This window comes from Aulonocara sp. 'chitande type north' Nkhata Bay, linkage group LG12 (genome assembly GCF_057382095.1).
Source record: "Aulonocara sp. 'chitande type north' Nkhata Bay isolate Kocher_YH1m ecotype deep benthic linkage group LG12, A_spYH_male_GT1.1, whole genome shotgun sequence".
Classification (NCBI taxonomy): Eukaryota; Metazoa; Chordata; class Actinopteri; order Cichliformes; family Cichlidae; genus Aulonocara; species Aulonocara sp. 'chitande type north' Nkhata Bay.
The window spans coordinates 2379045-2404228 of NC_141355.1; the positions used below are offsets into that span (position 1 = coordinate 2379045).

General features: G+C 43.3%; 1 protein-coding gene across 1 annotated transcript; it reads left to right on the top strand.

The window, feature by feature from the left end:
* Nucleotides 1–19987: 19987 nt before the first annotated feature.
* On the top strand, nt 19988–23206 carry LOC147316648 (uncharacterized). Its single transcript, XM_086313041.1, has 4 exons — nt 19988–20615; nt 20766–21623; nt 22029–22908; nt 23056–23206. The coding sequence occupies exons 1-4, from the start codon at nt 19988–19990 to the stop codon at nt 23204–23206; spliced, it is 2517 nt and encodes an 838-aa protein (XP_086169167.1).
* The last annotated feature ends 1978 nt before the right edge of the window (nt 23207–25184 follow it).

The following is a 25184-nucleotide window of genomic DNA, read 5'->3' on the forward strand; positions in this document are numbered from 1 at the left end:
ACATATTCCACTCTCCGTGTTCCACATGTTGCATTCGTTTTTTAATAGTTATTCAACTGTATTCTAAGTACCAGCTGTCTGTTAGAATGTGATTTTTTTCTCTCTCTCTTTTTTTTTTTTTTGCTTTTTCGGTCATGTTATGTTTACCTGTCAAAGGCTTGTTACAAACTATGAAACACATCGTGCAGACTTCTGGATGTTAGAAGAAAACTAATACTGCTCATGAAGGAGACTAAAGGCAGGAAGGTGTCCTTTAAAACTAAACATGTTAATAGGACCTCCCTGTTTATATCACAGTTTATGATATAGCACGTGTATTTCAGTAATAGCCTGCTGATTTCAGTGTAGTGGTGACCAGTCACACAGCTCACGTAGGGGTTATCTGTGATACTCCTTAACTATAATTTATCCAAGTTAACTTCAGTTAACCATTCAGACGGTTCTTTTGCAATGAAAAACATAAACACCCATGCTGCCGGTAGGTTTCCTCAGTGCCAGCTGTTAACATTATAGCTGCTTATGCAGTAACCATGGTAACCACGGACTCTGAGCGGCTGGATCGACGGAGGTCAGACGACAATTTTACATGTATGATCTTAAAACAGGACACAGCCACTATACGTGCTGGCCTCATATCAAATGTGAAGGCAGACTGAGTCTATGTTTGAGGTTTGTTTATATCTAATCTTCCTTTTCAAACATTTAAACAGCAGCGAGTCTGCAGCTGAGGGAACACAAACTCAAACTGTCCGAACAGGTTTGCTCGTTTCTTGCGTGGATTCATTTGGTGATTCATTAAATGTATAACTGTTATTCTAATCTGCTGCTGAGTCTCTTACACTTTTCTTTATGCTGTATATTTTCACGTCTCTGGAATAGTTGGCAGTTAGATAGTCAGCTGGGAAACTGTGTTAACTCATGGAGCTGAGGATATCGTGGATATGCTGACCTCGCTCCGTGGTGTACAGGGCCGTTTACCCTCATGATTAATATTCACAATAAAAATATTAGCCGAACATCATGAAGTCTGTATGTGTTTCATAGTGTCGAACAACCTTTGTACAGTTAAAGCCAGCAGTTACTACATGACGGAAACACCAACGTTATCTCTTTTATGCGTTTATACACAGGTCACGCTGATTACTGAACAAAAACCCAAAGATCAGATGTTAAACAGATTTATTTGCTCTCTCTCCTCCTTAAACATGTTTTTAATGTTAGTTATAATTCAGAATTAGCGACTGAAACACATAGGACACATAAGAACTTCAGGAAAAAAACCACCGATAAATATAACCTCAGTAAAAGAAGTCAGCGGGGGTTACTACAGCTGTGTACCGGGGCCTGCGCTTTGTCGGTGGGATTGCTTGCGAGGCGAGCGGGTCTATCCCACGCTTTGCCGTGAGACTGGGCAGACATCTCCGACATCATCGAAGCACTTTTGCAAAGAGGCTGTATCTTGACAAACCGACCAGACACATGAAGATTAAACCACTACATTCTCGGCTAAAAAATATTAAAACGGTATTTGGTAACACACAAACAGGGTTTTTCAAAACTCAGTTCTGTTAGCTTCCACATGCCGGTTGTTGTGTGCTAGAAACAATGGCCACCAGGCCAAAGCAATGGTTTTGACTCGATCAGCGTTAACCCCGCGCCCTGAGTTTGATGGGTGAGGCTGACAGATAAAATTATTTCAAGATGAGAGCCAGGCGCCGGGACTGCCAAAATGAAATAAATAAATATATCATTAAATAATTAATTAAATGTGTCAATAATTAATTAATTACATGTGCCATAACTATTTATTTAATTAATTAATTCCAATTTTAATTAATTATTGCCACATTAAATTAATTATTTAATGGTGTATTTAATTAATTCATTATGGCAGTCCTGGCGTTCCATAGGGTTCCCACTTACATGTAGAAAATTGAATATCCCACAGCACCTAGGCCAGGGATCTTTAACCTGCTGTAAAGCCAAATGTGGCTCTCTGGCACCTCCACTGTGGCTCTTATAAGAGCAAGTAAGTTATGTTTTATTATAAAGACAACAAGAAAGGGTTCTGTTAGCAGTTTTTGTTTTTTATGAAATATATGCATTCACAGAAAGTACAAGGCTTTTAAGAGTGATTTAATGTTTCTTAGCTTCAAAACTATTTGCTGTAAATTTCAGGTTGGTTTCCCATCTTTCCTAATTTTAAATTTTTATGGAAATGACTCACTTAGCTGGCTTCATTTTAACAAATACTTTTTCCAGATGTAAAGGTTAGGTGATTCATTTTGTTCTAAAATCTAAAGATAAACATTTTTATTTACATTTCAATAGCTTTCATGTTACAACAACTCATTTTGTAGATATTTATAAGCTTTCTTTTTTAGCCTCGAGGAGATGACCTGATGCAAGTTATTGAAGGCTTCAGACAGCGATGGGGGTTGAGTCACTTTCCCATCACTGCTCCTGGGGACAATCACTGTGATTAATTCAACTGCAAAGGTTGGCACTCTGTCATCCTTCAGGGCATCATCGACCATCAGTTCTGGTAAGCATACTATGATCTACTCATTATGAAAAACTGAAAGGAAAAAAACATACATTTTAATGCCTCAAACGTTTATACAGAGCTGTGTAGAGTAGCCAAAACTCTAGTATTGTAGCTCCACAATACCATTTCTACATAGAAGCAAAAAGTAGTAGTTGCAAGTAACTGTTTGAACAGTACTGTGATGATCTTTTTGTGTTGTTTTCCTTCAGTTTCTCTGCTTTCAGGAATCTGTTTCCCTGTGCATTTAAACTCACTTTACTTGTATTGTTTTTTTATGGAACATATTTTTTAAATGATTACCATTAAATCAATGAGTGACCCTTTATAAATATTTCATAAGTAATCAAGTGTTGCTTAATGTAGTGGTGAACAGTTACTTTTTCACTAATACTATAATAGTAACAAAAATATGTTGCAGTAAAACTCTTAAAAACTTTTTGAAAAAGTTTCCATAATGAAATGTACCCACCTCACCATCAGCTTTCATATATTTTATTAGAACATATTGCATTTTCTTGCACCCATACCCAGACCAAACAGTATCGTTTGACTGATGGCCCAATTTTGCTTTAAGTTATAAAGTAAAGTTATTGTGTTATTTACATTTGGCCTAATAATGATGGTAAATGGCCTGTATTTATATAGCGCTTTACTAGTCCCTAAGGACCCCAAAGCGCTTTACACATCCAATCATCCACCCATTCACACACTGGTGATGGCGGCCACAGCCACCCTGACAGAGGCAAGGCTGCCGGACACTGGCGCCACCGGGCCCTCTGACCACCACCAGTAGGCAACAGGTCAAGTGTCTCGCCCAAGGACACAATGATTGAGACTGTCGGAGCCGGGGCTCGAACCAGCAACCTTCCGATTGCAAGGCGAACTCCCAACTATTGAGCCACGATCGCCCCAATGATCCTTATTGCTGTTTTAGAGAGGAGTGGTGCTTCAAAGGATAGTTATAGATTTCTGTCAGAATCTGCAGATTACACAGTACAAATAAAATGTTGACGTTTCTCCAACGTTGTCTTCCCAACAGTTTCACTGACATCTACACTGTTTGGCCAGGAAGCGTTCGCGATGCCAGGGTTCTCAAGAATTGTGAGATATACACAATGGCAGAGAGAGGGGAGCTATTTCCACCAGTCAGTATCTTTGAACACAGTGAATTGTAATTAAAATTATTTTACCATTCTTCCTTGTTCATGTGTGTCACCTTGTAGTCACATTATCTTAGGTTACAGAAGAAATCATGGGTGTTGAAGTTCCAGTCATGCTGCTCGGTGACCCTGCAGATCCCCTGCGAAGCTGGCTGCTGAAGGGATACGCAGATACAGGAACCCTAACTGAAGAACAACAATACTTCAACGAGCGACACAGCAGAGCCAGGATGACAGTGGAGTGTGCATTTGGCCGACTTGAGGGTCGGTGGAGGTGCCTTGGGAAACATCTTGATGTGGACAGCCACACTGTTCCCACAATAATAAGTGCATGCTGCACACTCCACAGTTTGTGTGAAAAACACGATGAAGCCTACAATGAAACTGATATAGCTGTTCTGCATGATTCTATCTAGAGGTACCGAAGGAGGCATCTTACCAGATGTTCAGCCAATGGGAATCAGAGAGGTGCTGACCCAGTTTTTTCATAGTCAACATCAAGGCACAAAAGCCGTGGTTTCACCTCATGGTCAATAAAGCTGATCTTGAACATTAAGTGGTGCGTTCACAAAATGTCAAATAAAGTATTCAAAGTTATTTTTGTATGAAAAAATAACTTTTTTCATAAAAAGTTATTTTGTTATGAAACACACAAACTTTTTATTTATTAAGACCCGAACTCTTCCGTGGCATGCATTTTAAATTTCTCCTTGATCTTTGGGTATATTGGGACCCGATGAATGTAGAAACAAAGAATTACCAGATTTTTTTTTTTTTTTACCTGACTTTTTGAGATCCACATATGAGGATATTCGTTTAAAATTTTGATAGAACAGTGGCAGTATAACGTCCTCTTAAGTGGATATCAGGCTCCTGTAGAGCAAAATTAAGTATTTTGGTCTAGACAACCCAAAATGTGATGTCCACATATGTGGACGCCAGGTCCTAGGAGGTTAAAGTAGTTTAAGCCTGTTCATCTGGGGGAGGGTAGGGTGACTTTATAGGCCTGGTTAAAGGATGCACGCTGAGCCTGATCTCGAGGGTTTGGTCGTTCTGGTCTAAAGGGCTGACTCGGATTGTGAGATGGTGGAAGGGCATTACCAAAAGGAAGAGGTTGAACTAAATCTTGTTGGAAAGACAGAGACTGATTGGACATATCAAATGGTGGAGACTGAGATAAAGCCATGGGGTATGGAGGGGAATGAATGAGTGAAGATTGTGTTGGGCAGTAAAGATGTGGAGCTTGTACTGCCTGCTGGTAGAAAGGTGGTTGTTGGCATGTGATAAGCTGGGTCAACATGGAGGGAACTTTAAGATCGTGCTCATGCTGAGTTGCTTGCATCTTCAACAGAAGCTCCGACTCATCATTCTTCAAGGCGTTTGTAATCGTGTCCGCAAATATTTCCAAAGTTGACTCCATCTTTGACTTTCTCTTTCTGCTCTTGGCAGATGTATGTATAAAGAGAATAGTTGTTTGTGTTATTTCAACAAAAGGATAATTTTTATGTTCAAGGATAGAGGGAATTTTCATATGCAGTTCTTGTACACACCTTGGAGAAATAAGAACATCACCAAAATAGTATAGGTCAGAAATTAAGAGTGTAGTGTATTTGATCATTTGGGTCAGCTCACGGTTTTTATTTGAAAAACATTGCACAATCTACAGTATGTCTTACATTACAATCTCTCCCTTCTCTCTCATTGACAAAATGAGTTGTATTAATTAGAAGATACGTGTGTGCTTTATCCATGCTTAGGAATCCAGAGTAAAATTGAACTCTTAGGGATACATTATTTTGCCTTGTGAGGTCTCGACATGACACTTTACTTGAAAAATGTTTTTTCTAATAGGATAATGAAAAGTTTGCAACAACAATTTTCTATTTAATATATGTATGCATTCTTTTTTATGCATTCTTTATCTGCACTGACTGCAGATGAACTTTCCTTTGAGGCAGAATCAAATGTCAGCAACACAGGAGTACCATCACCCAGTGTACAGGCACCTTTTGAAAATACAAATATACAATCATACAACCTATTAAAATGCTATGTACATGGTTACAGCTGATGTAGTTCAGCCTTCATTTATAATTTCGCTATTGCTGACATAGAATGTTCTCAATTTTTGTTCAGTAATTTATTCAGTTATGTTATGTGTTTAGACATGGGTTATACAGAACGTTTAATGTAACGTTACTTGCACCCACAATTTTATTCTCCACACATGACTACAACAAAGTACAAGTTAGCATACCTTTTTCACTGTTGAGGCTGAAAGCTGGACTAGCGATAGCCCCTGGACTTTCAGGCTGTTCTTCGGCTGTTTCAATGGAGCTATCGATCAGCTCTATTGGCTGACAAATGGGTTTGTCGCCCAAAACACAGTCAAGCTCATCATGAAACGGCAGGTGACTCGACCACGTCCGCTTTGTTTGTTTATATCTTTAGCTTCTTTAAACTTGGCTCTGAGGCTCTTCACTTTCCTCTGACACTGTAGCCACGTTCACCTGTGTCCAACCATTTCTTTGGCAATGCACTCAAACACAGCCCGGTTACAATACCACGCTTCAAGTTTAGCTTGAATAGAATTGTCTCCCCATATGCTAATCCAGACCTTCCCAAAGTGTGGGGCCCGCCCCCTAGGGGGGGGGGGGGGGGGGGCGCAGATCCATTGCAGGGCGCGGTATGAAAAGGGGGGGAAAAAAAACCAAACGCTTGGACACTGCTAGCACGGGGGCCACAGAAACGCAAAGCAGGAGATGAAGCATCGCTGAATATGTTTCCAAACCAACTTCATTCTAAGCCAAAGACTAGAAAATATGCTGAAGCAAATCTTCTCTTTGGTTTCACCTGCACAAGTGCTGAGGTAGGTCTCCCTGCAGGGTTGGTTTTCGCTGGGCTCTTCAAATCCCGGACAAACAGGATCCCACAGCTGTTTGTTTTTCAACCCATTTTGCACAGAGAGGCATTTTTTGAAAAATGTATTGATAGCATTGTTGAACATTATTACACAGGAAAAAAACAACACGTAAAATAATCACACTGTGACGCCTCTGCCTTTGTAAATGGAGGGACAGTAACTGCGTGTAAAACCTGCAGACAGTCAGATTAACAGCATTTCGTCTCTATCTCCATTCTGCAGTTCATCTCATGTAAACAATAACGTGGCCACAGCGTGATGTGAATAAAGGCACATACCTTTGACGTTGTGTGACGAACTCTGTATTCCTCGTCCACACGTAAACGCAAAAAAGGAGTTTTAAAAAAATCTCAGTTTTCGGTGATTTGAAACACCGTTTACGTGTTTTCAAAAATACTCGTGTAGGTGCGGACGCAGTGTAAGAGAGTTTGGAGATTATTTTATTACTACCTGCAGTTTACTTGTATTTGCTTAATTGTTTACTAAATGTTTGAGGTGTGAAATAAACCGCAATGGAGCAAAATATGGGTGCGTGTGGTTGGAGGATGTGTTTGTGCGCACGTGCACGCACCGGAGGGGGGAACATTTTTCTTGCAAAACAAGGGGGGACCTAGCAAAAAAAAAAATTGGGAACCACTGTGCTAATCAAGTCCAAAACCTCAGTTTCTGTCCATTGACTCGCTCCGTCTACAGTTTCCGCCATGCTTTCTCGTTTGTCTTCTCCGGCGCTGATAATTGGCGTCTGTCTTGTGTCAGTGACGTAAAAGACGGATTTAATGCGGCATGACCGTTCAAACAGCAGTCGCTTTCTAAAACATCAAAAACATGCTCCATAAAGCACCCTCCAATAGCCAAACCCATCTGTTCTCTGATTGGATAGTTAAATTTGTGATTGACATGACATTGGCCAATCAGATGAAAGGAAGAAAAACGGGGTCAAAATTCGTACTTGTAGCTTGATACTTGAGTGCAGAGTTTCACACATATTTTTTGGCTAAGTCCACACACAAAATCTTTTTACACATACAAATCCTGATTTACAAATACAAAATATTTATGACCACAATTTGAGCCCATAAATATTTCCCAGCGACAGGAGAAGTGAACAGCTGGATGAGAAATCCATTCAGCATTAAAGCCTCTGACATACCCGAGGATTTCTCAGTTGTTGAGCAGGAGAGCTTTACAGAACTATCTTGTGATGAGACACTGAAGTCTGCTTTCAGAAATCAGACATTGTTTGAACTTTTGGATGCAGCTGCGCAGCAAATACCCAGCACTTTCAGACAAGGCTGTGCACGTTCAACTCCCATTTGCGACCACATATTTTTTTTGAGAAGGGCTTCTCTTCACTCGCCTTCATAAAGACAAAATATAGAAACAGATTTGATGCTGAATCCAACTTGATGCTGAAGCTGACCTCAATCGACGCAGACATCACAGAACGCCATGCACATCCCTCTCATTAGGTATGAAGACCAAGTAACAACAAAATTTTAATGTTTTGATTGTTTCCATGTAGCTGTTTGTCACGGTCTGCAGAGACAGGCCGTGTGGTGGTGTGTGTAATGGACCCAGGTGCATACACAAGTGAGTAGACGGGAGTGAACTTAACAGAAAGCGAGCCTTTATTATGGCTGAAGACAAAGTGTACAAACAAAGCAGGGATAGCGTGACTAAACTAGACTATAACTAAACTGGGAAAACTAGTACTGTGACAAACTAAGAAAACTCGGTCATGGAGGTGAGAACACAGACAACGCGACACAGACTGTATGAAACACAGAGACTAAATACACATGAGGGATGATCAGGGGAAGTGGCCACACATGGGAGCACAGCTGACACACATGAACCTAAAGACAGGACAGGAGAAGTGAAACTGAATACACTGACATTGAATACAGACTTTCAAAGTAAAACAGGAAACATGGAGATTAGACATGACAAGAACTAAACATAACCACGCAGACATGACGCATGAACCGGGGAGACTTAGTACAGGGGGAGATGACATAAACAACTAAGGAACAAAACTAAACTGCAATCTAGAAATTAACTAGGTGAACTAAGCTAGGTGCAAATGAATACAGAAGATACATGGAACTCAAATACTGGGTCGCTTGACCCAGGACCATGACACTGTTGTTATTATATCCCTTTTGCTGTCAATGTTTTCATGCAGTACACTTGTTAACAATCTTGCTAAGTGTTTCAGTGCAGTACATTTGTCACATCCTGAATGTGTAAATGCAGTGCACTTCATATTGTCACTTGATGGGTGTTTCAGTCAAGTACAGTTGCGGCTTTTTATGACAGTTAAAATAAATAACATTCTTATAAGAAATAAAATTGTCTCGTGTAAACTGTATATGTTGTTAAATAGGTCTATACTATTGTATTTTAATGTCGGTCATAATGGTGGTACTTCAAAAGCCATATATTTTCTGAGGTGATACTCATTGTAAAGAGTTTGAGAACCGCTGCCCTAATATAATAGGCTGATGAAGGTTTCCACTTTTTAATAATCCCACCTTCACCCCAAAAGATTCATCTGCATGGAGCCATTCGGTACATGGAGAGAGGTAGGAAGTCCTCTTCCCTTTTTTGGGTGGAACAGCCAGGCCCCTCCAGTTCTCAACTGCATCTTCATCAGCCAGAGGAATGTTTGTGGCAGCATCAGATCCCACAGACGGGTGAGCATCCATTTTCATTTTGTCTTCTGCACTGCGAGTCGTCATGGAGCCAGAATTGGCATCTGTGACTTACAGTGATTGTTGCCTCATCTTTGATCTTTTGCAGAACAAATCCGCATATTTCCTTCGATGAAGGAAAGATGATGAGCAATAAAGGGATTGACACAAACAGGCAAGTTTTCGTGTTTGAACTCAGCTTCAACAGTGGCTGAACTTGCTGTGATGCTGGTGCTTTGGAAGAGAGGGACCATTATTCGTGTCCAGAGTGGCAAGTAACTTGCGAGTCTTATTATATGAGGAATAATCTCAGGGAGAAAGTGAATATTATCTCTATCCTCGTTTGCTGCAGCAGGTGACCTGCTCTCCTCACATATTTCTGTTACCCAGTGTCGTAGGTCAGTCTGGATCTCATCAACTGAATCCAATCTCTCACTTTCCTCTGTCTGTTCATCTGGAATGATGATGGAGTCTTGAGGAATTTGGGCTTTCAGGTATTTCTTGCAGCTTTCTGAAGGAAGGGCGGCTCCTTCATCACGTTCTGCCTCACTGAGGGCCACAACAGTGATAGCACGTAGGAGCTGTTTTGCATCGTCCAAGTATTGTGACTGAAGAAGCTTTGCTAATGACCTGACAAAGAAATCTTTAACACGATGTGTTTTCTTCTTCAGGCAGTCCCACTGGCATATCATCTTGATGCAGTGCACAACATCAACCCTGATAAAACAAGGGGGGACTTTGGCAGACTGGGTTCCAAGAAGGACATGAAAGCATTCATTAAGGACCAGACCAGAGCTCCCAGAGTAAAGTCACTCCCAGCCTCCTTTGGCACAGGTGCACCTGCACGAATCCATTCTGTCAACCAGTTTGTGATGGCATTAACATCCTGTTTCTCTGACAGCATTTGCACCACTGAGACACTGAGGCAATTGTTTTCTGTCAGAATGCCTTGATAAAGGAAGATATGGCCATTTGGTGTCAGCGGTTTTCTCACAACTTGCATCAAACACACAGTTGGGGGAAATTTTTTTGACAATGTCTTGTAAACATGCATCTGAGTTTGACTCCAGTAATGACAGAAAACCTGTCCAGCCCAATATCTCGGATGCTACCACTGTGAGGAACACTATATTTTAATAATTGCAGAGATGCAATGGGGTCCGAGTCTATTCTCTCTTGTTTGGTTTTTCGCAGAGTGGCCAAATTTGGAAAGTGGCTTGGCTCAGGATCTCCAACATCCATCAAATCTGCTGCCTGCGCTGACCTCCATACAGCTGGTTCCATTCTGCCCTCACACAACTCTTTAGCGATTTGTTCACACAGGTTTTCAGACATGAACCGCTTGGAGTGGCAAGTGTGCAGGGAGAGATCTGTATTTCTCATGAAACACTGGAGTTCAATTGAACTGTTAATTGCCGTCTGTCTGTCACATGACATTTCTTACTGGCCATGACACTCCTTACAGCACAAGAGTAGACCACTTTGGTCCATTATCGAGCAGTCTGGGATGTTGACCTTTGAATGACCTATAAAATAAAGTGTAATATCTCAAAAGTCAAAGCAGCACAAACGATAATTTTACCTGCACAAATCTGCACAAACGAAGTACTAACTGCTCTGCCTACTTGCCTTTACTTTTCAAGTGGGTGGGTACCTGTGTCGATTATTGGTATAGGTGTGAATCCAACTTGGTCTTTTTTGTTGTGACCTAAAACCATATCAGAAATAAATAAATGCCACTTCACCTTAAAAGCATTTTTTAATTGTGTATTTTTTTCACAACTGTTTTTTTCCCAGTTAAACAGATATTAGTATGGTGACTTCAAAGAGACTTGACTGCAGAACAATGTGCATCTTCAACAAACTGGTTTGGTGAATCACGTTTTTTCTGAATTCTTAGTCAAAATCCTTGCTGTGTTTGGGCTTACATAGGCCTGCTGCAAGGACCTAAACGCAGGACTCGGAACATGGAGGAATGAACTGAAAGAGGCAGCTTTACTGTGCTGAAAAACTCAGATGACAAAATGCAGGGAACAGAACATATAAACTGGGAAATAGGGAACTAACATGAAAACTTGAGACCTACGAAACTAAAGACTAAAAAAACTAACAAATTACACTTTAACCAGGAGCACGGAGGAATTACACACCTGTGTGAGGGTACGATGCAACAACAACTGTCTGGGAGAACTGAAAGAGCCGGTTCTCTAAAAAGAGCCGGAAATCCCATCACTACGCGATAAGGATCCGGCTCGTGTCGTTCACGTCAAAGATCCGGCTCTAAGAGCCATTTCGTTCGCGACCGACACATCACTACTGGGAAGACAGGACTAAAATTCACAAGGGAGAAATCAGGGAGTGGGAGACACAGCTAGAAGTAATCAGGCAGACGGGGAACAGAAGCTGAACACAAAACACCACTATCAAAATAAAACAGGAAGCACATGACAGGGACAGAGACACGGACTCGACACCGAGCAAGGTACCAAACCTAAGAACTAGAACTCAGAAAATACTGAGATAGGAATACTTGAGAGAGAAACCAAAACTAAAAGACTAGCAACGACACATCATGAAATCTAGGATAAATAACACAAAACAGATAAAGACCTTGAACTTAAATTTGCCAATGAATTGGTATCAGAGCCTCTCACCCTAGCCTAGCAACTAAGTTAAATGATTTCGTCCAAAGTACCATTAATGAAACTGCACAATTGTTTTATAATTCACGTCACTCTCAACAAAATACCGGGGGAATACCGACCCCAAAATGGATGTCTCTTCTCAAGACTCAAAGTTCAATATTCAAAAAAATTACAGAAAATGAAATAGAAAGTATATCTCAAAATTAAAAAGTTCTAAAGCAAGGGATGAGTTTGTTTGTGATACCAGTTTTTTTAAGCATTGTAAATCTTGTATTTTGGTCCCTATCTTTTCAAAGATAGCGGAAAAGTGGGTTGTGAATTCTATCAATGAGCATCTTAATGATTCCAACCCGGTTTGCACTCTATGCAATTCAGATTTCACACTCTTCATTCAACTGAAACGACTGTCTGCTTTTGTTCAGATGGTGAAGTCTTATTTAGACAAGAGCCGTTATGTTGCGGCTGTTTCTGTTGATTTTAAGCATGCGTTTGAGTTCTTATCTAGACTGTCAACATTTAACTTTAGTAATCACACTGTTAAATGGATAGTCTTATTTATTAGATAGAAAACAATGCGTGCAAATAAAGAATAGTAAGTCACCCCATCTTCACTGTACGAAAGGTGTACCTCAGGGTTCAATTCTAGGCCCCCTGTTATTTTCACTCTATGTAAATGACTTGCCCAATGTGTGCAAAAATGTGGACGCGATCGTGTATGCTAATGATACGGTAATTTTTCCACAAGCCAAAACTGCTAATTTTGCAGCCCATCAGCTTTCATTGGAATTACGCGATTTACAAAAATGGCTGAATGACTCATGCCTGTGCCGTAATTTTTAAAAAACGTATCATTGTGTTTTAGTAAACCTAAAACAACCGTGGCTGCATAAAAGTTTGATTGGGTGCACAAGAACTAATTAATGTTGAGGAATTTAAGTATTTTTTGAGTGCTACTAGACTTGAAATTATCCTTTAAAAAAAAACGTTAAAAAGTAGCAAACTGTAAATGTTAATATACGGAACTTTAGACATATTCGCACTTCATTAACAGACACAGCAGCGATTACATTACTCTATGATACTGGCTCATACTCCATACTGTATTACAAGTTGGTCTTATACGAGTCTTGCTTCTATTGGGCCAATTTAAGTATGCTACAAAAGAGCATTGAAAATATTAGACAAGAAACCTTTGTCATACTACCATTGTCAAATTTTAGATAAATACAAGTTTTTAAATTTTATCAATTTCAAATTATTTAAATGTGCCTGTCTGATCTACAAGGTTATACATGGTGGGGCGCCTCCACCAATGAGTGATCTTATTAATCTAAAGTCTAGCAGTGTTGCCGGGTCTCGACTGACTCGAGCCACTGTGAGAGGTGATTATGAATTGGCATTTAGACGGACCACCTTTTCACAGAATGCTCTGTCATATCAGAGAGTGAGCTTCTGGAATAGTCTTCCACTGTCAGTGAGGGAAAGGACAAGCCTCCCTATTTTTAGGAGTAATTTAAAAGGGTGGCTGTGATCATGTTTAATTAATCATGGTTATATATTGCACGTGAAATAGAGTTATAGCATTACAAAAAGGGACACAGTTATTAGTGTAATGGGTCAGTGCAATATCAGGACAGGACTTATGTGCAATATAACTGGTGTGTTTCCATTATTGTTTTCTATATTGGCCTATGTTGTCCACTCTTGTTGTCATTGTTTGTTCTAATATAATGTGATCACTGTTTTTGTCCTTGTCTCTATATACATGGTCTGTAAATGATATCTGTATGTTTTTATACAGAGGGTCTGCTGATGGAAATGAGCCAAAAGCTGTTGTTATGGTCTGGGTGAAGCACCTGTGTTCCTGGTGTCTTCACCCCTGGGCGGGGCCCCTTCGTTTCCACCGACTAGCTGCACCTGTGAGCAATGAGGCTGCAGAGATATAAGACCAGCAATCCACCATTGCCAGATTGTCCGTGAATCTGCATTAGTGAAGGTTATTGCAGTAGTTGAATGTTGCCATTGTTTTAGTGGAATTAATTCTTTGCTCACAGTCAAGCCTCCAGATGACAGGTTGCCTTTACCTCACTGTGTTTGACCGCTGGATTACTTGCAGCTCCACTAGATATGCTCACCTGCCCAGCACATGGACCGTGCACTAAGATCTCTCTTTGTTTCCCGCAGACCGTCTCCCCCTCTGTTTCGCCTCTGCCTGTAGATGAGTATGTTTGAAAATGGAGATTTTCAGGGTGTTTTGTTTTAACTCCCGTCCACACGTGAAGTTTTGAAAAAAAAATATCTCCGTCCACATGAAAACACTAAAATGAAAGACTAAACAGAGTTTTGTGCCCTCACAACCTGAAGTGCTTCTGAAAAGTTTTTGTTTTTCTGAAAAGGGATAATTTTGGGTTACTTTTCATGTTCCAGTGCTTCAAATGTTAATGACCAAAGAGAGTATTTTGGTTCATCTACACTGACAACCTAGGAATGAACAAAATACATACAGCATACATAAATGTAATTTTAAAAAAAAATTTTTTTTAAAGTGAATTTATTCAAAACCGACATCGGGATTTGGGTTGTGAGAGTGTCTGTGTTGAATGTAGAAGTCACGTAAGAAGTTCACTCTGACGCTGTAATCTGTAATCTAAACGAGAGGAGATGAAGGCATGGACAAGCATCTCCAGTTCACCTTTGGATACAATAGTCCTGAGTTTGGCAATGTTTCTTAGATGAAAAAAGCAGGAGCGGGTCACAGACTTGATATGAGCATCAAACGACAGTGATTGATCAAAAATTATCCCAAGATTCCACTGATTTTATCTTGGAAAAATCCTAGAAAGTCATTGCAGTGCTTATCTGAAAAGACAGGTGTGCACGGAGTTGCGGGGGAGACTATGTTATTTACTGTGTCGAAGAGAACCTTAGGATTTCTTTTTCCTACTGCGAGTAGTTCAGAGAAATAAGTGGCTCTCGCATCTTTCACCATGTTTTTGAAGGTAGATAATAGTGGAGCTTATGAACTTCAAGTTTTGTGGCTTTCCACAGGCGCTTAGTTTTACGGCAAATTCACCTAAAGCTGTGAATAGCTTCTGTGAACCAGGGCAGGGATTTAGTAGTGCTGCCGTTTGTTCATGTTGGACTAAAAGATTATATATGAAAGGAGTGCAACCAATCAAAACTCTCACTTTTGGGATTCGGGGCACACATACCTTGTTATTCAGACACTGGGAGAGCCATCTTTCTAGAAGCTCCTCTGGTCCTGATGACTCCTGCTCTTCCTGGTCAGATCCTTGATTGTCTTTGTCCTGCATAGATTCTCTGTCCTCTCTCCTTTTCACTTTCTTTGCTGCATATGTTGAAAATGCATTCGTTGTCAGTGCTCAGCTCTGGAGGGTGTCCTCTGCAGGGTCCTTAAGCTGTGCAAAGCAATATTGCTCATTATTAATAAATGTAAGTGTACAGATAAATGTATAACATAAACAGGTCTGACTTTAGCTTGTTTAAATAACCTTGGTAAACCCTTTTGGCTGTGATGGCATCACAGCACATAAATGTTGCCACTGTGTCGTTAAGTTTTACGTCCCAACTGTTGCTTGGCCGGGAAGAATAATTAATGTTTTAAAAAGAAACCAGATGAATAAATTCCATGACACTTCAACCCTACTTCATAGTATGTCTAAAAAATTAAAGGTTTTCTTACATAAGTGCTACTGGAGAAATATAGCATGTTGAATGTGGGTGCAGTCCCCATATTCATCTTCTCCCAGGCTGCCTTGAAATTTCTGGTAGCTTATGATGAACACCTCCATTGGAACTGTGGGGAAAAAGTAGATGCCTCCGAACTGCCTTCAATATTTTCTCTAATAGCTGTAACGCTGCAACCAGGCGTGCTCGTTCCTATAGAGGGACCGCTGCTTGCCCATGGTACTTTTGAGTCTTGTGCTGTTCAACCTAATAAATCAAAAGACATGTTCATTCTCTCTGATCAGCTGACTAAACAATGTATATGCCTCTTAGGTAACTATAACTCTTATAGTTTTCGTACTTACGGATGATGTGGGCACCATGCTTAGTTTTTTTTTCTACCGTTTCAACCCCCTCTGATTCACTGATAACACAGCCCCCCCATTCCAAGGGCTTTCCCTCTATAAAATACCACTGTGCAATACTTCATTTTCTCTCTATCTCATTGTACATCTAAATATTCTATTCCTCAATACTCATGTTGATGGCCACACCCTTTCGGTGGCCAGTTATGGAAATGATGTATCCACCCAACCGTCCAAAAAACAATTTTACTTTTGATCCGATCTGGGGTTGCTTCTCGAGTTTATCTGTAGAAGCAGAAATAGAACATTGTATGCATTAGTATGTCATGCTAATACATATAGTGCATTTACATGTGCAGTTCTTTTGTGCAGATTATAGAGGGACTTTATAAGCACCATTTCTCAAGGACCACAAGAGCACCACAAAGCACCAAACACATTTTCCAGAATAACCATACACACAAACCCAGTTTTCAGTTCCAAGTCCCTGTAATGTGTCATGAGACCTGGGGTTAAAGTCCCACCCCCTGGTCGCCTCTACATCACAGCTAAGAGAAGTTCAAAGGTCTTAAAATCAAACAAATGTGATAAAAAAATATTCAAAGTGATAAAACAGAGCTTTTCTCTATTTCCACTAATGCAAACGTGCTAATCATTTCAAAGAAGAAGTTAAATAAAATAAAAAAAGGTAATTAACAGAGTTAATTACAGTACATTAACATTAACAGTAATCCTAGTGGATATAACACTCTCCTTTATGCTGTTTCGCAGATAAACCTGTTTCTTACCAAATCTTTTATGTTCTGAACTGTTCTTCCTGCCAACACTGGTTCCTCTGCCAGTTTCCAATGACTGCATTCATTTCTGGTGGCCAGTTTCCCTTTGTTTATGTGGTCATTAAAATGCTTCATCACTGCAGCAACCTCAGCCTTGGACCACCTTTTTTATGGGAGCTCTTCTTGAATCACGGGCTTGAGAAGCATTTTTATCTGGAAGAAGCAGAAAATTGTTGGAATATCCAGCAACTGATCTCCTCAGTTTTAAACATTTGTTGATTGTTGTTAAAAGAAGGGATGCTACCCTCTTCCAACTTCTGAGGTGTGTTGCTACCATCAATATCAAAATGAGCTAATGTTCGCTTTAAATATTACATTGTCTCATTTTAGACATTTGATACATTTTCAGTGTTCTAGTGTGTAAAAAGATAAGTTGAATACAAGTTTTGTGATGCATGCTCAATCATTAAGCCAAGTTCGTCCCAAAAGGTTGATTCTGTTCGTCTGGACGCAGCGTTTCATGACGTTCCTCCCACTGAAAACAATATGTCCAGATGAACAGAATCAACCTTTTGAGATTTACTTACCTTAATGATTGAGCATGCATCCTCTGAGCACCATAGTATGTCTTGAAATAGTCAGGGGACACCCTGCCCTAAAAATGTTTGTCCGCTGTCCTTAACCTTGAGCTTCTGAAAATAATGGACTACATTTAATGGCTACAATGTGGTGATTCTGTTAAATCCCTTGAATTAAAGCTGAAAGTCTACACTTTTAATCACATATGGATTGATTAATTTTAAAATCCATTGTGGTGGTGTAGGTGGTGTACAGAGACAGAAATACAATAAAATTACAAAGAACGTGTCCATCAGCTTAGGGAACCAACTGTACCTCATTTTATTGATTCTGTCTTATTCTATTTTAAATTTATATTTTAAAACACATAAGGGTACTTAGACCTAAACTTCCCTTACCTTCAGAGGGAGCGGCAGTTTCATTGCTGTAGGCATCCATAGTAGCACTTCATTTGCTGGTTACACATTTTGATTAAGTTTTAATATTCGCAACAAACACATTTTATCCACTGAAACCAAAATAGTCATAACTTACCACAATCTCCAGTGTCTTGGACCTGCTCTGCGTTTGTGGACTCAGCGACTGCATGCACAGGCTCACGTGTACCACATGCCGACGTTGCGAGTTCTGTACCATCATTGTACACGGACAATTCTGTTAATTGTCCGTGTTTTAAGGTTTTAATTCTGTTGATTAAGGATAATGATCAACTCCTGCCTAGCCCTAATATTTGCTCCTTTCAATACAAACCTTGAATTTCAATCTCATCCAGCGATTTTCCCTGGATCATGGAAAGTCTTTTCTCCATTGATAAAAGAAGTTTGGAAATCTTGGCCAGCTGTGCTGTGTTGCTTGGATTATCGTTATGAAATTTAATGTACTTCTAAGATGGAAGGGTTTTTTTTTTTTGTCTTGTTTTACTCTTTTGCTTCGAGCACTATGTAAATGGTAAGATCTTTATTCTGTATTCATTCAGAGACTTGAATGCTAATGAAAAAGAAAAAGCTGTGGCTTCGTTCTCCAAGTAACAAAAGGCATTTGCTGCAGATTTTTGAAAGTAGTGAGGGAGAATCTGAACATCTTCTGTGAAGGGCAATGTTTATACTTTGTCTCACTCGATGTGTTCAAGGCACAGCGAGACAATTTGAGGCTTACAACTTCTTGAACGTGTCAATGGACTTGATTAGGGCTTAATCCTCTGCTCGACAATGGATAATGTCAGAGATTTTGTGTAGTGTATGTCCCAGTTTTTGTGCGAGGCTTGTGAATGACAGTGTCTCTTCAACGAAACCTGAAGCTTTCTTTACCGCTTGCACAACTCTCTGGAAGTTAGCAGACATTATGGCTTTCTCCATGTTATGCACGCAGACACAACAAATATCCCACTTCACTAAGCTTCTGTCGAATATATTCTTACTTTGTGGTAGGGCTGAACGATATATCGCATTTGCGATAATATCGCGACATGATCAAGTGCAATTTTCTAACCGCAAAGGCTGCGATTATACTCTGGACATGTCCAAATTCATGGGCTGCATCCTCCTGAGGCCGCATTTGTAGACCGATTACGTCACAGCGACGCGCCGAAGGCTGTCCAAATTACTACCATATCCCAGAATTCATAGCGCGGCCCAGCCAAACTCCAGTTTCCAGCAATGGCGGCCGCTACTAAGTTTTAAAATTACTCATACTAATCTTTCTGGGTCACAAAATAAACTTTTAACATATTTTCAGGCGAGAAAGTAGTTGTGTAAACATCAAATATCTGCTCGGTTTATCAAGATATCCCATATTTGCAAAAGTGCTTCGACGTTTTCAGAGGCGTCTGCTACCCACCAGCTCGACAGCTAGCCGGGAGCTCGAGGGTTACTGATGCGGCCGAGAACGGCACAACTCCCGGCACGTCATTTTCAGATCACCGCGGAGTTTCGCTGCTCGGGTTAAACGTAATATATAAGTCACTTAGACAACCTAAAAATGTTATTGTTGGGCTTTTTTCAGTGTTTTGTTTGTTCGTGAGTAAATCGGTTTGGCTGAGATTAAAGTTATTAGATTAGATAAAATAAAACTTTATTAATCCCCCGGGTGGGTTCCTCCTTGGTTTTCACACAGCTGACTAAACGTCAAACAGAAAACTTATTAACCCTGATGCACCCGCCAGGGGGAGAGCGGCGGGGTCGGGGGATGCGGGTCCCCCGCGGAGGGAGGGAGGGAGGGAGGAGGTTGGGGTCGCGAGATCCCCCCCGATGGGATGGGGATGGGGATGGGATGGGATGGCGGGCTCGGGGGATGCGGGTCCCCCGCGGAGGGAGGGAGGAGGTTGGGGTCGCGAGATCCCCCCGATGGGATGGGGATGGGATGGCGGGCTCGGGGGATGCGGGTCCCCCGCGGAGGGAGGGAGGGAGGAGGGAGGAGGTTGGGGTCGCGAGATCCCCCCCGATGGGATGGGGATGGGATGGGATGGGATGGGATGGGGATTGGATGGGATGGGATTGGAGAGAGAGAGAGAGAGAGAGAGAGAGAGAGATATAAAGTCTTGTAAAAAGGTGGTCGAGAAACACCCCGGCGAAAGCAGAAGAAGACGAAGAAGAAGAAGAAGAAGAAGAAGATAATGTCACGCACTAGACCGTGGGAGCCAAAGAGCACTAAGGTCGGTACAGGCGGATCGCAATCGCCAGCGGTGTCCTCCTCCTCCTCCTCCTCCTCCCGCTCACCATCACCGTCGCCATCGCCATCGCATTTGGCGTACGCTGCGTGGTCGGCTCCGGTGGCTCCGTTGTTGCGACCGGCCACGTTTCGCTATCGAGGGCTAGGGGTCGAGGAAGACCAAGAGCAGCGGCAGCAGCGGCAGCAGCACCAGCAGCAGCAGCAGCTACAGGAGAACTTGGAGGAGGACGAGAGCAAGGAAGAGGAGCAAGAGGCCGAGGGGGACGACAACGACGACCCGACGGCCCGAACGCTCGCAGACGAGGAGGAGGAGAGCCACTCGGAGGATCAGGAGGACGAAAACGATGGGGTGGGTAGTTGCGAGGAAGACGATCGCGGTTACGAAATGGCGTCGCAACTCTGCCAGGACGGCGGCTCGCAAGGCGAGTCGAACCGCCGAGAGGGAGAGGAAGAAGAAGCAGGCGCCGACCCACCGGGGCGGGGGACTCGGGAGATTTGGCAAGAGGACGACGCCGGCCGCGCTGCAGGTGGCGTTCATGATCCTGGGCGCGATCGCGGCCGCGGCACTGTCGGTGAAACTCGCGACGCTGATGTAGCCGACGATTACGACTACGACGATGACGAAGAAGACAAAGACTATGAAGAAGAAGAAGAAGAGGAAGAAGAAGAAGAAGAAGAAGAAGAAGACGTCCTCGCCGATGATGATGATGATGATGATGAAGAAGAAGAAAAAGAAGAAGACAAAGACTATGAAGAAGAAGAAGAAGACATCCTCGCCAATGATGATGAAGAAGAAGACAAAGACAATGAAGAAGAAGAAGAAGAAAAAGAAGACATCCTCGCCAATGATGATGAAGAAGAAGAAGAAGAAGAAGAAAAAGAAGAAGAAGAAGACAAAGACAAAGACTATGAAGAAGAAAAAGAAGACATCCTCGCCAATGATGATGAAGAAGAAGAAGAAGAAGAAGACGTCCTCGCTGATGATTATAACGATGACGATGAAGAAGACAAAGACTATGAAGAAGAAGAAGAAGAAGAATTAGAATTAGAAGAAGAAGACGACGACCTCGACCCGCCGGGACGAGGCCCCACCGAAGAGGCCGTGGCGGCGGCGCGAGACGAGGCCTCCGCGTTCATGGCCTACTTTCCGCCGGAGATAGAGGACTCGGTGATCGCCATGACCAACCTGGAAGCGGGCAGGCGCAGGCCCGCCATCGACGGATGGAAGCCCATGGGCCGCGTCGAGTTCCGAGCCTACCTGGGGCTGCTCGTGCTCGCCGGCGTGTACAGGTCCCGGGGAGAGGCCTGCGAGAGCCTGTGGGACGCCGAGAGCGGCAGGTCCGTGTTCAGAGCCACGATGCCGCTCAAGACCTTTCGAGCCTACTCGAGCGCGCTGCGCTTCGACGACAGGGAGACCAGAAGGGCCGGGCGAGGCGAAGGCGAGGGCGGCGAGGGCGATAGCTGCTACGACAAACTGGCCCCCATCAGAGCCGTGTGGGACGAGTGGTGCGCGAGGTTGCCCGCCATGTACCGCCCGGGACCGGAGGTCACCGTCGACGAGAGACTGGTGCCGTTCAGAGGTACGTACGTACTATGTGGTGTGTGTGTGTGTGTGTGTGTGTGTGTGTGTGTGTGTGACTGGGGGAAGAGAGGAGGAATAGGAGCGGGGATGACGAAAACGGGCTAGCTCGCTGCTCTGTTGCATACTTGTGTTGGGTTCCGCGTTTGTGCTGCTTTCGCATGACTCTTTATGTCTATGAAGCTATGAAGCTATGAAGTCTATGACTCTTTATGTCTTTGTATCTATGAAGCGCCTTGAGGCGACTTTTGTTGTGATTTGGCGCTATATAAATAAAATTGAATTGAATTGAATTGAATGTCTTCTCCTTGCGTTTCTGCCCCAATCTCCCCCACGCTTTCCCACATCTCTCTCTCTCTCTCTCTCTCTCTCTCTCTCTCTCTCTCTCTCTCCATCCATCCATCAGGACGGTGTCCGTTCAGACAGTACATGCCCAGCAAGCCGGCCAGGTACGGGATCAAGATATGGGTGGCGTGCGACGCGCGTTCCAGCTACGCGTGGAAGATGCAAGTCTACACCGGCAAGCCCGACAAGCGCGGCCCTCCCGAAAAGCACCTGGCCACTCGAGTGGTCGTGGACCTCACCGAGGGACTGACTCCGGGACGCAACGTCACGTGCGACAACTTTTTCACCTCGCGCGAGCTCGCCGATAGGCTCTATCGCGAGAGAGGCCACACCGTGCTGGGCACTCTGCGGTCGAACAGACCCGAGATCCCCAGAGAGCTGCGCTGCGTCAAGGGCAGGGCCGTGGGCTCCGTCGAATCCGTGGTACTCGGCGGCTCCGCGGGACGAGGGGGAGGAAGAGGAGGACGAGAAGGAGGAGGAGGAGGAGGAGGGCCCGACACGATCATCCTCTCCTACGTGGCCAAGAAGAACAAGAACGTGCTGCTCCTCACCACAGCTCCTCGTTATTACCACCATCGCTCCGGCCCCGAGCCCCGGCCTAGCCGCCGCATCAGCAACAGCAGCAGCAGCAACAGCAGCGGCGGCAGCAGCAACAGAAGCGGCGCGAAACCGCCCTTGGTGCTGCATTACAACCGCACCAAGGGAGGAGTGGACAACCTGGACAAGGTCGTGAGCACGTACAGCTGCAGGAGAAAGACCCGCAGGTGGCCCGTGGCCCTTTTCCACAACATGGTCGACGTGGCGGCCTACAACGCGTTCGTGCTGTGGAGGGAAATTCACCCCGACTGGATGCCGGGCAAGCTCAACAGACGACGGCTCTTCCTCGAGCGACTGGGCAAAGCGCTCGCGCGCCCCATGCTCGAAGCCAGGGCGGCTTTAGCGTGAGGACCGGGAGGAGGAGGAGGAGGAGGAGGAGGAGGAGGCAGAGTCGCGGCCCGAGGCGCTACCGCTGAGGCAGCCTCTAACAACAACGCTACGCCACGCGACTCCTCTCCGGTCAAGAGGCGCAGGTGCCGCGTGTGTCCCAGGAGCAAAGACGTCAAGACCAAGATCCTGTGCCGCGAGTGCCGAGCGCACGTGTGTACAAACTGCGCCGTCACGTACTGTCCCAACTGCGCCGCTTCTTCTTCTTCTTCTTCTTCCCGCGACGCCGCTCCCCGGACGCCACCGACGCCGTGATAACACAAGCGCCCCAACGGTGGTCCCCTAGCGACCCCCCCCCCACCCCACCCCACCCTATCATCATCATCATCATCATCATCATCATCACACAATATATGCCCCCGGGGGGTCCTAGTGACCCCAAACCTATCATCATCATCATCATCATCATCATCATCATCATCATCATCATCACATATGCCCCCCCCGGGGGGGTCCTAGTGACCCCAAACCTATCATCATCATCATCATCATCATCATCACATATGCCCCCCCCGGGGGGGTCCTAGTGACCCCAAACCTATCATCATCATCATCATCATCATCATCATCACATATGCCCGAGGGGGTCGCTAGGACCCCCACCCTAATCATCATAAAACACACATATCCCCCCCCCCCAGGGGGTTACCAAGACCCCCCATCGCCACCACCACCATCATCAGGATCATCATCATCATCATCACACACACACACACACTCATCATCATCATCATCACACACACACACACACACACACACACACACACACACACCTCGGGGGGTCACCACGACCCACGCCCCGAGAACAGGCGGGCGCACAAGGGTTAATATTAATTTCTAGTATCAGCTGATGTTTGCTGGAGCCACAGCTGTAAAGCTGCTGGTCATGATGTCGGTTTGGATATCTGGTGAGAGGGAAACGTGAAGACCACCCACCAGGATCCTTTTTTATGTAGCTGACAGCTGGTAACTGTGCAGGGGCGGGTCTAGCAAAGTTTTGCCAGGGGGCCAGGTAGGGCATTAACAGGGAAAGGGGGCACAAAGAAATACTTTTCTTTCCTATTCTCATTTAAAATATCTAGCTTTTATTAAATAATTATCTAAATCTTACAACCAAAGTTTTTATCTGACGTAAAATGTATAGAAATCATACATATACCAACAAGACTGTACATCACTGTCACCACAGCGTTTGTTTTCATTCAAAGGCTTTATGGCTTTAATACCTGGTGGGTCGGTCTGTAGTCAAAATGCCCGATTTTCTGTCCCAGTCCAGCCCTGCAGGTTATACTGGCAGTGTCACCATGCCAGCTGAATGTATTTCATCATCAGCCAGTGCTGTTCTTTATCAATATTACCAAAGTTTACCATAAGGCAGCATAGAAAGTATTTACTTGCTTTCAGGTTTTATTCAAATGTTAGTCTTTTCAGTTGTTTCTCCACTTTTTTCCTGTTTCAAAATCAAACACCAGTTTGTGAGAAGATTATCTTCTTTTTTTAACAGGCAGAGAAAGTTTTGCATTGGCATTGGCTAATTTGTCAATTGTTTGTTACAAATGTTCGTATTTTAATATTCAAAAATGTTTTTGCCCAAAACATATGTGCACTACATGTCAGTAAAAATGCTATGCAAATATTGCTGTCCTTGAATGCTGAGTAAACACTGACAAAGCACTGATTGTATCTCTTGTACTTTATCAACGCAGTATCTAAAAACTTTGCACCGTAGTGGTTAAAATCTCATTCTAATAAGAGTTAAAAGTGCATTTGGTTATTAGGTTTATAGGATTATTGAATTATGGTTAATGGTTGGTAGAATTTTTTTTTTTAAAACATTATCTGCCAATTAAATCTGCCACCCTTCTCCAAATCTGTGCCCCTACCTGGCCCCCCCAACAAAAATTTTCTAGACACGCCACTGACGGCATCATGGGAAAGCAGCAAGTCAGATCATGGCAGATCTTCCTACTGAAAGGCTCACGCTCGATGAGCCACCATTCACAAGTGTCGGTGTGGACTACTTTGGTCCCTTCGAAATCAAAAGGGGTAGGTCCATGATCAAACGGTATGGCGTAGTTTTTACCTGCTTGACAGTGAGGGCTGTGCATATTGAGCTGGCAAATTCGTTGGACACGGACTCTTGTATTCATGCATTGCGGAGGTTCGTTGCTAGGAGGGGACAGGTTCAGTTGATGCGTTCTGACAATGGAACAAACTTTGTAAGTGCAGAGAG